We start from the raw sequence: 14,956 nt of genomic DNA, 5'->3' as shown, positions 1-14,956 counted from the left end.
GTAGACAACTGCAACACGAAGAGGGTTGTACTATGACCAGGGTAGCCCAGGTTGAAGCCATGCTTCGCCAGAAGCTGACTGTGCCTCTGAGCTACTCATTGCCTCTGACCATTTCTACCTTACAGGCTTGTGAGGATAAAGGGAGGGTGGAGATGAACCACTTATGCTGACCTGAGCTCCTTGAAGCAAAGCTTTGTTTGATAGAGTTTAATAAATGTAAATAAGGCAAGATATAGAAACTCAACAGAATGATCTCCCTAGTGAGGCCTGCCTGCTGCTGGCATTAACACCTGCCACATCCACACCTGGCTTCCCCCAAAGAATCCTGGGAAATTGAGTTTACCCCTCACAGAACTACAATTACCAGCACCCTGAACAAACAAGAGCTCCCAGGATTACTTGGGGGGAAGCCATGTACTTTAAATGTATGGTGTAGATCACAGTACAGTAGTGAACCCTTTCTGTGCTCTGTCATTATGCATCTCACCTCCTAGCCATTTAAGGGAATATGGATTATCATTGCTGTTCTCTGCATGTGCGTGGTGGTAGTGGCTTTTTTTTTTAACCTGATGGTTACTTTTATTTATATTTATTACGAATTATTGTTCCACACAGTAGCTCCCCATAACTTATGCAGAACGAAGACGAATAAACCGAAATATAACTTTCCAACAAAGCAAACGCATCATTGTTAACAGCGGCGTGGCTGCCCTGATGCTAGTCGTTCCAGAACTGGATAAACTATCTGGCATTGATTTATTGGTGGCTGTTTGCAAATGTGTGCGTGAGACGTTTTGCGGCATTATTACTATTATTATGCTTTTTCCTGCGTGAGAGAAGAAACCCAAGAAGCTCCTGGGCTTCCCTCAAGCCCCGCTGAGGCGAGGCGGCTGAGGCGCTGCGACCTAACCCAGCGCCTCAGAGAACCGGCGGCTCCTCCTCCTCCTCCTGCTGCGACCCGAGGCCCGCCTCGCTGGCTCGTGCTCTCCAGCTGCGCCCGCCCAGTCGCTCCCTCCCTCCCTCCCTCCTTCCCTCAGCCCCGGCGGCGCGGCAAACGAGCAGAGAGCAGCCGCGCGGCGGGGCGACTTCTCCCTCCACCGAACGAGAGAGCAGCAGCAGGGCCAAGATGGCGGCGGCGGCGGCGGCAGGGGCTTTGAGGGTGGCGTGCGCCAGGGCGAGCGGCAGGTACCGCGCGGCAGTCCTAGCGGCGGCGGCGAGGCGTGAGGGAGAGGGAGGCGGGATGGTTTCGGAGGAAGGGGCTGGCCCTCGAGGGTGAGGGAGGTGGGGGGAGGCAGGCGGACATGGCGGGGAGTGAGGCGCAGGGGGCGCAGCGCGTGCTCCGTGCCTCGCCATGCAGGTGTCGGGTGACCCTTGGCCAGGCGGCGGATTCCCGCCTCGGAGGACCCCTGAGGGGGGTGGTCTCCTCAACCCCTCACCTCAGTCCTACTCAGAGGAGACGTACTGGAGTTAATGGGGGCATCCTATTTCAGCGGGCTCTTCTCCGAGTGGAACTTGCAGTTGCCTTTTTATTTCTCCCTCCAGGGGAATTTGTGTGCACAAAGATTGCCAAAGCAGTGTGCAGGTTCTTGTCGCCGTCAAATTTATGACCCAGCGGATCTCGACGAGAAATGAAACAGTTTAAAATTTAAAACAAGTCTAAACGTGAAACAAACCAATGTGTCATTAACGATATTCAGTGTTGCGCCCTACTCGTAGTAGAGCCGCTGAAATTCATAGGCATGGACTGAGTATGATTAAAGGCTGGATAATACTCCTCAGGCCCGGTACACACCACTTGCTTATTTTTATTAGTTGATTAATTTATATACGGCTGGCTGGTAAAAAACAACCCACCACCCCAATACATGTATATACTCCCCAAATCCTGGGAACTGTAGTTTGATAAGGGTGCTGGGAATTGGAGTTCTGTGAGGGGTAAACGACAGGGTCCCAGGTTTCTTGTGTGGTGCGAGGGCCTGGGATGAGCTTAAAAGGTGCTTTTAAATGTATAGTGTGTACACAGCCTCACTATAAAGTTTTAATTCTAAATTGATCTGTGGTACTCTACAGTGTTAAGGTGGGAGATCACACTTCGGGATAAGGATTGTGAAGAGCAGCAGCGAAGTGTTAGGAAAGTGCCCGAAGTTTAAAGTTTGGCATTTGCTTTCTTGTGTGGTGAGGGAAATGCACTCTGCCTGTGCTCAGGGGCACTTAAGCCTGCTCTTAACTGCCTGTATTGCTGCTGGAGTCCTTGTCTTCTCTTATTTCTCTCTAGTGCCATCCATGGTGCTTTCCCAAAATGTGAGAGAAGGGGAGGTCTCTGCCCTGAGGTGCTTACAATGTGGTAGAAAATAAGAGGGATGTGGGAAGCAGGGAATGGAGGAAAATGGAGGCATGGGTGGGCTGCTCTACTTACAGATATTCAAGGCTTTATTACAGGGACCTAGCGTTCCCCTTCTGGTGCAAAGGAAGCCCTAGCCAAGTGGTCAGTTCACTGCCCCCCTTGCAATGTGTGCCTGTTGGGCCCTAGCTCAACTTGGAGGATTTGGGGGAAATGGCCTATCCACATTATTATCATTATTGACTTTATTAAGCCACCCATCCACACTGTCTCTCTGGGTGGCTCAGAGAAGCGAAAGATAAAATAGTATTAAACACTTAATGTGGGAATTAAAAAACAATGACAGATATGATAAAATAATGCAACACAAAACTTTCCTTCTAGCATTAAATAAAACTAGAACTCAATAACTCTCTGTGTCAAAATCACCTGGCACTGAATTTGCATTGGGAAAACATTACAAAATGTTGCATCAGGAGAAATGGATGCTCTTGAGGGGCCTTTGTAAGCATATTAGACTAGTTTTGTGTTCCTAACCAACAATGCCTGTTTGACTGGCATCAATAATTTTTACCCATCCTGTTTTAGCTCTGGACTTTGCATGTTATGCCAGTGCAAACTGATTTTTAAAAGCCCTTAAAGTTTGTAAGTTACCACTGCAATCCTTAACATGCTGATCCCATCCCTATGTATATTTCACTTTGAGGGCAGCTCCACTGAGTTGAATGGGACTTATTCTCAAGTAAGTGGGTGTAGGACTTTAGCCTCCAGGTGTGTTCATAAGAGTGTTAACTCAGAAGTAAGTTCCACTAAATTAAATGGGGATATTGGAATTAACATGGTTAGAATTGCACTGTAATAATGAAATTTTGGTGGCAATCCTAGGCACCTATTCTTGAGAGTAAGACATGTTCAACTCAGTTGGCTTTTTTTTGGGCAAACACACATATAATTTCACAGTGTATTTGTGATGGCAAATAGTTAATACATGCAAAGGAAATTACTTTTGAAATTGAATTGTGTGTGCGTTTTTTAAGTTAAGTCTTAAAATTTCTTACTCTGTGCATATATGATTATCTCTCAGAAGTAGTTTATTTCATGGGTAGTTTAATTTCACAGGAGATGTGTCTGTCAACAGTTGCTAGCCATAATGCCTGTGTTCAGCGACAGTATGTTGTAAAATATGAACAAAAAGGGAAAGGAGGGCCTTTCTGGTGTTCTTCACAAACTCCTTTAAGCTGCTGAACAGAGTTGTGGTTCTCAGTGCCTTGCATGTGCTTTCCCACTAGAGTCACAGAGGACAGACGAGAACTCTGTGGAACTCTGATCTGAATTACTCTCTTTCACATCAATTCCATTTATAGTGTGGAGTTTGGACTCTAAATAACCTCATCATTGCTACCATATATACACACAATCAAGTCCCAGGGAATATATAAATTTGGGCTCTTGAATGTTCCCCTGCCACCCTAGCTGTAGGTCACTGAGAACACACAGGGGCTAGACATTCTTTGCTCATCTTTCCATCTCCATAAAATCTCAGGAGACTGGGAGCAGAGGTGACTGGGTTCTCTGTCCCCTCATCAACCTCCATGAACTTCCTCAGGATACTGAATTAGTTACTCCCTCTTCGTTTCAGCCTTCAGGTAGAACTTACAAGAAAGAGGCTCTCGAGCAACATGTGCAAATGAGAGAAAGCCAACTGTGCTATGCTTGCACCTAAAGCAGGATTAACACAATGCTAAAACATGTTTTAGCCCTGCATTGATGAACCTGCTCCTCTCTTTCTGCACAGCTGGAAGGAGGAGTTTCGAAGCTTTTGCTTTTGGTTCACCACAGTTTGTAATTTTGTCAGAACAGGCAAACTGTGATTAACATAAGCTATGGTTAGTTTAAAGCAAGCCATGTTCAAACCATGGTTTCAGAAAATGCAGGGTTGGGGGGAGTATTAGTGCATTAATAATTCCAGCCATAAAATCCATTTCAGCCTAAATCAAATGACTGTCCTATTTGCATATCAACTTAATTCAACTTGCATACATAAGTTAAGAATGACCAATTTACTCTATTATAAAAACTAAATGATATTAAATATTAATATGATATCAATGATGATATATCATCATCTTTATTATATTTTTCAGAATAATAATAATTTTATTATTTATACCCCGCCCATCTGGCTGGGTTTCCCCAGCCACTCTGGGCAGCTTCCAACAAAATATTAAAAATACAATAAAGCTCATATGACAAAGAATTCAATGCACTTTACTTATTCCACTACCTTTTAGGACAAAGAAAAACAAAAAGGAAAAGGGGGAAAATATACTGAAAACCCTCAAGGAGCTTAAAAGATAAAATACATTAAAGGGTCTGGGAGAACTTAAAAGATAAAATACATTAAAGGGTCTGGGAGAACTTAAAAGATAAAATACATTAAAGGGTCTGGGAGAACTTAAAAGATAAAATACATTAAAGGGTCTGGGTGCCAAAAAAGTAATATGGCGCACCAGGCAAGCCTCTAGGCATAGCACCACAGGTGCAGGCAAGGGTGAGGAGAAAGGTGTTAGCTGCCCAAGGGGCCCTGGCCCTTGTCACCAGTTTATACTAGAAAATGTGGGCTGTCTTGAGTGCAGCGTCAGTAGAAAGGTGAGATATAAATTATAACTAAATGCACGGTTCTGTCATTGCACTTTATTTGGCCCTAAGGACTGTAATATGAACTGGCTCCCTGGCAGGTGAAGACAGCCAACTCCAGTAAGTCTGGAACATTCTGATCTTCCTCCGTGGAGGCTTTATCTGCAGGCCCAACTAGCTATTGGGAAGAGGAAGAGCTCCTATTCAAAGCTTTTCGGTAGTACCTCAGAGACACCTCTTATTAACAGCTGAAATATATGCAGCTGTTGAAATCCATTGAACTCATGATGGAAGCTTTCGCCTTGTGTATGTTGACTTCCAGCAGTTTGACTTCACCCCCAAAAGGCACACTCCTCCATTGTCTCCTGAGACAGATGGATGCCAGCAACAACAAGATGAGAAACAGTTTTAATCAGTCAGTGTAGAGAGCTGTGCTTGGTGCTACGAGATCTGGGCTCATATCATGGTTCAGCTTTGGACTTTACTGAGTGGTCTTGGGCAAGTGGCTCTGCCTAATTCCATTCACAATTTGTAATTGTATTAGTGGCATAGTTTTCAGTGCAGGTGGACAAATGTCAGGATTGTAAAATGTGACCATAAAATAGAACCAATGAATTTGTACCCAGTGACCCCCATTAAATTTTGTGAGCCAAAGTAAGCAATCTGGGATATGCCTCAAACTCTGGCAGGGTGTGTGTGTCACAAATAGCAAGGGTTTGGTTTAGCCCTATCTTAATGGGTCCCCGAGGGCATCTTCCCCACCCTAATCACACATACAGTGAATAGTAAATCACTGCACACATTTGTGTACATTTGCAGATTGTCACATGTCTCTGCAGAGATGCATTTCTTCACACAGTGCATTATTAACTGGAATTTGCTGCCACAAGATGGCCACCACATTGGAGACTTTCAGTGGAAGTTAGCCTTATTTTTCACACATTTGTCTATTGATGGTTATATACTATACCCAGTGTCAGAAGCAGTATGTCTCTGTATGCCAGTTGCTGGGAATTCCAAGTGGGAAGAGTGGTTTAGCCCTTGAAGTTCTGCTTGTGGGGGTTTTATGGGTGCATCTGGTTGATCATTGTGGAAACAGGATGCTGGACTACTAGATGGGCTTTTCGTCTGACCCAACAGTGCTCCTCCAGTGTTCCTTCTCATCCATACCAATGTGGTAGTGGAGGATTTCAATAGGGTACCTATTCTCCTCTCCCCCATGCATTCCCTCACCTGGTATGATGAGAAGCATTTTGCTATTCATTAAAAAAAAAAAAGTTCCTGAGTTTCACCTACCTGTCACAACCAAGGAACTGTACCTGGAGCAAATCTGTAATGACAAGGCTTGATTCTCAGTGACTCCCATACAGTGTTGTGCGACATAGAAAACTTGAAAATAAATTCCATAGGGAGCAAATCTTAATTCAAATACTTTAATTAGGAGTAGGCTTAGGCCATTGGCTTGAATTTGCTTTAGTGTGATAGTTTCCAGCTTGTAAGGTCTCATGTTCTCTGATGTGATTACACTGCAGAACCTCTCAGGGTTAACAAGAGGGTGTTCACTTGGCCACAGTAATGTACTTTCCTCCTCACGGCTCTAGATTTTCCATACACATCAAGGTTGATGGGTTTAAAATGCCCATGAACTCTGCTGCTGGCCTCAAGATAGAAGAGGTTGCAAAGGTCAGGGCTTCAGGTGCGGCTTCCTGTATTTCTTTACTGCTAAATTTGTCCTCAGTAAAAGCAGATTTTGGAAAGCCTGCAGAAACAGGAAAAAGTGGGCTAAAAATAATGAAGTGCAGCCCTGAACCTGCCAGTCAAGAAAGATGAAATGAGCTCTCTAAAATACACATTGCGTGATTTATTTATTTTAATTCTAAAAAGATTTATAACTTGCCCATCATCTGGAGTAGGTAAGGTAAAGCAGGAGTAGGTAAATATTATACAGTAATCCAGAGGAAGATAATGATTTGTAGCTCGGTTTATGAATATGTGTAGTTAATGTAGATTCTTTATATAGATATTTGCTTTCGTAGATTTATAGATATAGATATGCGTCCATAATTATTTGTATTTTCCTGTTTTTATACCCATCACCACCAGTACCCTTTTCCACAGCAGCATTGTAAGACATGATAATCAGTCTATGAAGAAGATGTTGGTACTTTGGAAGCAACCACTTTCCCCATTCCTCCTTACTGGTAAGAATCCTCATATTTTTTCATCTTATTGTTTCTCTTACCACTTCAAACTATGATTACAAATTATGGTTTGGAAGCACAGTATTAAAGGTAGTTGGTTTGTTCAGGAAGTGGAAGAGAGAAGCTTTTTGCAAGAGAGGGTTAGGGAGGCTGGTTTCAATACACGGAACAGGACATGATCCTGTTTTCTGATATTTGATACTTATGCAATTTTGCTTTGTTTGAGTCTGTGACACAACATAATAAAGAATCTGTAATCTGTATGTGATGATGATTGTGACATGTCATGTATTGCAACTGCTCTTTGATGTTAAATTTCTGATACCCATCCTTGGGAAATTTTCGGTCTCTGACTATTAGATGAAAATTAAACCTGTTGGTCTTGTAGTTCTTGCTGAATCAAACATGTGAAGCTACTCGTCATGTATATGCAGCGTGAATATTCTGGTGGTGATGTAGGCCAGAACTGTTAATTATGTTTTAATCTTTGAAATTAATTTTGTTTGGTTGTGGCCAATTGGTGCCTTATGTGCAAGCACAATGACTTTTAATCTAGTGAAAGTGTCTGCTAACAGAGGAGGTGAGGCAACTTTTTACTTTCTCCCCCTGCCCCTGGCCTGCAGACTCCAGTGACCCCTGAAAATCTGCTCTATAGAGTTGGGAGACCATCCAGAATAGGGTGGTTTTGTTCTGCCTTGAGCACAGAGGTGTCCAGTCCCAAGCAAGATGGGCATATTTGCCAGTTTTAATCAAATGGATTTGAGAAGGGAGTTGCACAGACCATGAACCACCTCAGAGAAGGCCCCGTTTCCTAGTGGGGACACCCAGAGCCAGGCCACTAAAGAAGATCTGAATAATGTCCATACAGATTTATATAGGAGATGTGTAAACAAAGTAATATAGCTGGAAGAAGTGCAAAAGCCTTGGCTTCCTGAACACTTGAAACCATTTCCAGAAATTTAATTAACTACTGTAATTAATTAATTAATTAATTAATTTTATATGTGGCTCTTCATCCAAAGATCACAAGCTGGTTTACAGCATTAAAATACAAAATGAAAACGCAAAGTACATAACTTAATTACAATAGCAAAAAACAATAATCCCCCACCCACAGATAAATATAAAAGTTTTGACCCCAAGGCCTTTAATTAATACATTCTAATCCAGAAAAAACCGATGCAGCTAATGTGGCATATTCTCTCTAGTTGGGTCAGTCTCTGGGGTCCCAAAAGAAGGAAGAAAGCTCAGAATAACATAGTCATGGTTAACTTGTTCTCACCGGCAAGAAGGGAAGGTTGGTGGCTTGCTGATTTACATAAAGGCTAGCCAATTAGTTTTGTGCAAATGCAATTGTTACTGCAAGCTGGACAAACATGTTTCCTTTCCACTGAATCTGGTCCATGTGTCTAAAATGCAGTGAGAGTGCTTTCACAGCAGGCTCACTGCTGAAACTATTTTTACATTGTTTTAACCAGCCATAGGACCTTATGGTGAAGAAACCTCGTCAGTAAAAAGCATCTGCCAGTATGCAAATGTATGCCAGTTTGCATCCTAGCTGATTCCCAGAAGACTTCATTTTAGTGTATGCTCCCGTCCAGCAGGTGGCAGTAGGGAAGTGCAAGATGCTTCTTGTGCTATGATAAGAAACACAAATTAATAATATCCATGCTTGCATAGAGATGGAAAAGGATTAGAATGATATGAGGTTTCTTCCCCCCTCCCCCTTCGTTGTTTTCTTTGATCTTTTGGCTCTCCAATTTGCACTGTTAACTGAGTGGAAGCACCATGTGTCTCTTTGCAGGACCATAGAGTGCAAGAAGTGCCTGTTGTGTGCAGCAGAGCCCTGGCTTTATGTGTATTTTGCCTTTCACAGCTCTCTGGTGATTTGGGTTGTTGTCAGTCTTTATGTTTGTAGCTGTTTGCTCTCTTTTTGATTATGCAGCTTCCAGACTGCTGGAATGTTGGAAAACAGCCGTTTCCCACTGTGCCAAATACCAAAGAAACACAATGTTCTACTTTAATAACATTTCAGAAATGGTAACAAAGGAAAAAAACATTTGAAATATTTTGATGCCAAAATGTAAGAGGTACAAAGGTCAGAAGCACATTTGGTAGTCATCTCCCCATCATATTTTGCCAGCTGTTATTCAGCAAAAATATGAATGTGGCAGTAGCCCTCCATCGAAAATCTCCAGCTTCCAAGGTGGTTTTCACAGGCAATGCAACATCCCCAGAAGGATGCCCATTTTGGTTTCTCTCAGTTTCTCATTCTTAAGTTAACAGCTCAGGTCCAAGATGCCCCAGGAATCACTTGGTCCCTTATATCTCTGCCCAATCACTGAGTTCTTTGGAGGAGTTTCAGTGCCTTCAATATTGTGGGCCCGATTTTATGAAACTACCTTCCAGTTGAGGTCAGACATGTCCCCTCCCTGTTGAACTTCCAGTGCCTAATGAATTTTTTTATTATTTTAGTAGGCTATTTAACTGAATTCTGATTTTATAATTTTAACTGATTTTTATTTTCATTGTATTGAATTTTATGTACACTGCTTAGAGTTGATGTAGCGAATGAGTATATAAATTGTCAAAGTAAAATAATTGTTTTACTTGAATGTGGGCTCTGTTCCATAGTGCTCTATGTTTGAGAACTGAAGCTGTGAATTGAGAATTGATTTGTCTAGGAAGTGACCATTGATGGTTTGAAAGAACCCCCAGCCAATCTTTGTAACAATGGTGACGTTTCTCTCTGGACTGGCTTGGAGATGCCAGGTTCACTGTACAACCTCTTCCTCTGTTACACCGCAGTGTCAATGGCTGCCTGCCTGATTTCCTAAAGTACTATCTCCTTTTGTTATAGGTCAGCGGAAACTCTACACTGCACCGGTGAGGAGTGTACTGCGGTTACGCCCACTGCACCTTTTGGTGGCTACAGGCGGAGGTTATGCGGGGTACAAGCAATATGAGAATTATAAGGAGAAACAGCTCAGAAAGTCGGGTATAGAGCCACCCCCCAAAATCGCAAGTGATTGGGAGGTAAGTTGTGGAAGTTTTTATGCCATGTGTTTAAATGTCTCACCATCCCTTGCTAAAAACAACATGAACTTGCCGAATGTAAAATGAAAGGAATGGTGTGGTCCAGTGGCTCTAAAGTTTTGTGTCTTGGGTGTGAGAAACCCAAGTTGAATTCCCTGTTCAGATCTGCAGCTTGCAGAGTGGCTTTGAGCAAGTCACGGAGTGCCAGTCCAGGGCTGCTATGATGTGTAACCATCATTCTGAGTTTGTTTGAGGAAGGGCAGAACACCAGTATGCATTCATAAGTATTCAGCCTTCCCCCCCTTCTTTTTCTTTTTGGACCCACCTATCACCTTTTATCTTGCTCCCTGGGGGTGTCATGACTAGTGGCATTTTGGTTTAGTTGCCTGTTGTAATAGTGATGATAGCAATGAATATTTTCTAGAAAAAGAGGTGCTGGAATTCACCATGAACACCTCCCTTGTTCTCTTAAAATGGCAATGGTGCCAGTTGAGAGGTGCTGGAAATGAGTTCTGGCGAGGTTCTGGCTTTTAAAAAAAGCCCTGTGTGATAGTAATAAGGAGGGAGGGCCATATTGCTCCATGGTAGACCACCAGCTCTGAATGCAGAAGGTCCTAGGTTCAGTTCCCTGCTTCTCCAAGTAGGGCTGAGAAAGACAGCAGTCCGAAACCCTGGAGAGCCACTTATAGTCAGGGCCTTTTCTGGACCGCAAAAGGAGAGGGGTCTTTAAAGCGTTTGGGTGATGAGTGCAAAGGGGGTTCTATGCGTGCGTCTCTTATCTGAATGAGTGGTAATGCAGTCACCGGTGGTTGTAGTACCTGCAACATGGAGCTTTCCTTCACCAGGGCTCTAGGGTGGCCAATTAAATGAGTGAACTTTGGATGGCTTGATTCCATTAGGAACTAGATACGAAGGAGTGCAACTGCATAGACTGTAGTTCTAATGCTCCTGTGTGTCTGTGTGTATTCTGCCAGTGACTCTGCAGTTGTTGAATACAAGGTCTGAGCTGTGCCAGCCCTCTTGTTCCTGCTGGTGTGACTTCTGTGTCCTGTAGTTGACTCCTTGAGCAGAACAGCTTGTTCTGTTGGTGCTGAGGAATGTTTCTGGGACCGTTTTCTATTTCTCTCTGTGTTTCTGCAAGTGGTCTCCACGGTGTGTAAATGTGGTATGCCCCTTTTGCTTTAAAAACTGCTGGCACCCAAGCTTTACACTTTTGCATCTGCCCATTATCTCGCTCTTGTAGGGTGGGATGAACACAGGTTATAGTTAATGCTCCTTTTTTTGATGTTAACATTTCTGTATAGCTTCCTCCTGCCCTGTAAATCAAGTGTCCCACCTCAGAGCCTCAAATCAAGTGCTAAGACATTGGAATGCAGTGTTTACTGACAAGTCCACGGCTTGGCTGGCCCCTAATTGCACCCCTGAATTGAATGGCTTGCCAAATTAATAGTGGGGGGGGCTTTCTTGCTGCAAACGGTTTGTTACAACAATGGGAGGCTCAAAAAATATAAAAGCTTGATTGTTCAAAGTGGAGTCTATTTTTGCTGACCCCCCCCATTGCAGGTTTTTTTGTATCCTTGGTCACAAATGACTGAGCTTTTGCCACTTCTGTATGGGTAATGAGTTGTGTAGCTGCCCATCACCAGGACAGGAATGGATTGCTGGGAGAGAGAGAGGGGCTCGCCCCTTGATTCAGTCTCCAGTACACAGGGCTAGCACAGGGCTAGCCTATTTGTGTTGGTAGGAAGGTGTTACATTTTAAATTGCACTTGAGCTTGCTGCAAAGTGGCAAGGGTGCACAGAGTGAGAGTGTATAAAAGAGGCAAATTTCACAGAGAAGCAGTATCGGTCATAGCAGGAAGAAATCAAGGACTTCCATGGCACTAATTTTATCAAAAAATTAGTTGTGTTCTGTCAGCTCACCCAGTTGTTGGAGCCTCCACTGCTGGTGTGAATCAAAACTGCTTTGTGAGATCAACATAAATTTATGGAAAGTATGTCATAGAATCATAGAATTTGCGGAGTTGGAAGGGATTCCAAGGGTCATCGAGTCCAACCTCTGCAATGCAGAAAACACAATTAAGATTCCCTGACAGATGGCCATTTGATTCCCAGCAGGTGTCAGCATTAAGTTGTTAAGCACCAACCTTGCTTTAAAGCAGGCTTCCTCAAACTCAGCCCTCCGGATGTTTTTGGCCTACAACTCCCATGATCCCTAGCTAGCAGGACCAGTGGTCAGGGATGATGGGAATTGTGGTCTCAAAACATCGGGAGGGCTGAGTTTGAGGAAGCCTGCTTTAAAGGCAGGGATGGAGTACAGCCTATGCCCTCTCAAATGTTGCTGCTTGGGGCTACTGGGAGTTGCAGAGTCCAGTAACGCCTGGAGAAGGGCCACTAGTTCCCTGTTTTTGCTTTGACATAGAGCTCTGCTTCCAGCTTTTCCAAAGTTGGATCGCACAGTGAATATGAGAGGGGGATTTACTTCCATTTAATTAGATGAATGAAGATGGCTCAGATTGCATTGGGTAGATATGTTATCATGTAGCCAGGAGGCTGAGAATCCCAAAAGCATTTCCTGAATGTGTTCACGGGCTGTGTCCAAAGGGGTTAGAGGTCTTTAGGGAGAAGAAGCCTTTCTTCCAAAGAGCTCGGCATTCTTGCCACATCGATTTACACAAGGAAGCCTTGACCAAAGAATGTGTTTGTGTACACTTGGCCGGATGAGAGCAGCTTTTCGCCTTGAGCTGCAGCATGTTCATTTTATATTTTCCTTTGGTGTGTGAAAAAGCTCCCTGCATTTTTGTTAATGAAGAGACTCTTAGCCATTCTAGTGGGCTGCTTTGTGTCTTTGCATTTCAGAATGGATGTTTCTGTATGGCGCAGACCTGGGAATTCTGCATAAATGATTTTTCTACCCCTTCCAGTTGTTTGTTAGCTGCCTTGAGTACCATTTGTTGGAAAGGTAGAATGCAAATTGAGCAGCAAAAGTAACTTCTTTTACTATTCAGTTAATGAAGAGAATTTACAGTGGTACCTTGGTTTAAGAACAGGTTAGTTTATGAACAACTTGGATTAAGAACGCTGCAAATCCGGAAGTAGGTGTTTCGGTTTGTTAACTTTGCCTTGGAAGCAGAACATGTTCCGCTTCCTGTTGAGAGTGTTCCATTTGTAAATTGAGTCCCCCACTGCTATGGGAAAGCACGTCTTGGTTTAAGAGCGCTTTGGTTTAAGAACGGACTTCCAGAATGGATTAAGTTAGTAAACCAAGGTACCATTGTATATCTCACTGATTTAGTGGCTAACAAAAAAAACCCACTAGAAATGTTAGCAACAAATTCATATAAAAGCAGCACAAAACAGCAGTGGGATAACCTTAGCAGCCAGGTATAATGATGGGTAAAATCAAAAGCTCTACAACACTTGGGCAAATGAAAGGACATCTCGGTTTGCCTCAGACCAAGTTCCTTGTATAAGTGAACCCCTGTAAATTTGGCTCTCCTGTGTGCATAGGGTGAAATTTAGTGGTCATCATAGGCTCAGATAAAGCTACTGAGAGAGGGTTAATTTGCTGAGCTTTTTGTTGTTTCCCCTGCTCCCCGCTAGTTTTTCATTTAAATGTAAACACCAAATACTATTGCACAACTGGGCTCAGAATAGATAATGGGAATGCTGCCTACAACCCAGGTAGGAAAGGTGCTGCCAAGATCCAAGAGAACTCTGTGAACTTTGGAGGAGGCCCAGTTCACAGTGACATCTGACACTGAGCACGCGGCGTGTAACCTGGCCTGTTCATGCAGCTTAGCCGTTCCCAGCTCTGGAGAGGGAACCTTAGTGTGATGGGCCATACTTTGGCACCTGACTAGCCCTAAAAAACACGAAGCCCCAGTGGCGCTTCACCGACGTAGCCTTTCCTGGCGGAGGGGAGTGGCATGCATTGATGAGTGATCCACTCTGATGACATGGCACACTCTGCTGAAAGGGTACAAATTGCATCTGTGGGCTCTGTTGCAATATGATATCTCCTGCTGCTGGAGATCCTGACTCAGAAAATAATCAATGGAAAACCCCAAGCGGGGATTCCTTTCCTGAGCCTAAGTTTGCTGCCGGTACAGAATGAACTGTAATGTGGGTCAGTCTGGCTGCATTGCCAATACGTATAGTTAAAATGAGTGAAAAGTAGCCCCAGCAAGCAGCCTCCTCTATCTGCAGTGTGAACTTAATGGACAGGGTTATTGTAAGTGTATTTTGAACACCTGGAAATGTAATAACAAATTTGTTTTGCTGCCTCATAGCCCAAAATTTCCAGATGGTGTACATAAAAATAATTAAAACAGAATATAAAAGAATAAAAAGTACAGTAAAACAATAGTATAGGTAGATCACTGCTAGATGCAGTGATGTGAGACAGAAAATGTTCCAAAACAATTTCCCCCCAATGCTTCATTTTTCTGTGGAAAAATATCAGCTGTTTGATGTTAGCAACTTTGAGTGGGAGAAAAGCCAGAGATAAATGTATAAATAAGGAAATGGTTGTTCAGGAAACCACATAGTGTTAAATGGAAAAAAAATGACTTCTTTAAAATTCTGCCTGTAGTTATTCCACAGAAGCCACGTGTCTTTGACTCTGTACCTTCTGAGTCATTTTTGAGCAAATAAGTATTTAGCCGGTTGAGAGAGAAGAAGAACCCCAAACGTTTAAAACCTAGAGTCATCTCCTCAGAGATACAGAAGTTAAGCTGTG

General features: G+C 43.3%; 1 protein-coding gene across 1 annotated transcript in view; it reads left to right on the top strand.

Moving 5' to 3' along the window:
• The first annotated feature begins 1,015 nt into the window (after positions 1-1,015).
• PISD (phosphatidylserine decarboxylase) overlaps positions 1,016-14,956 on the top strand; it is a 37,195-nt gene continuing 23,254 nt past the window's right edge. The window contains exons 1-3 of the mRNA XM_081893402.1: positions 1,016-1,185; positions 7,082-7,179; positions 10,040-10,215. Of these exons, the coding sequence (XP_081749528.1) occupies positions 1,127-1,185; positions 7,082-7,179; positions 10,040-10,215 (333 nt within the window). The 5' untranslated portion in view covers positions 1,016-1,126. The remainder of the gene's footprint in view (positions 1,186-7,081; positions 7,180-10,039; positions 10,216-14,956) is intronic.

The sequence above is a fragment of the Podarcis melisellensis genome, assembly GCF_964234715.1.
Source record: "Podarcis melisellensis genome assembly, chromosome: 16".
Lineage (NCBI taxonomy): Eukaryota > Metazoa > Chordata > Lepidosauria > Squamata > Lacertidae > Podarcis > Podarcis melisellensis.
The sequence above is the reverse complement of the archived record's forward strand: the minus strand, read 5'-3'. Positions and strand labels throughout refer to the sequence as shown.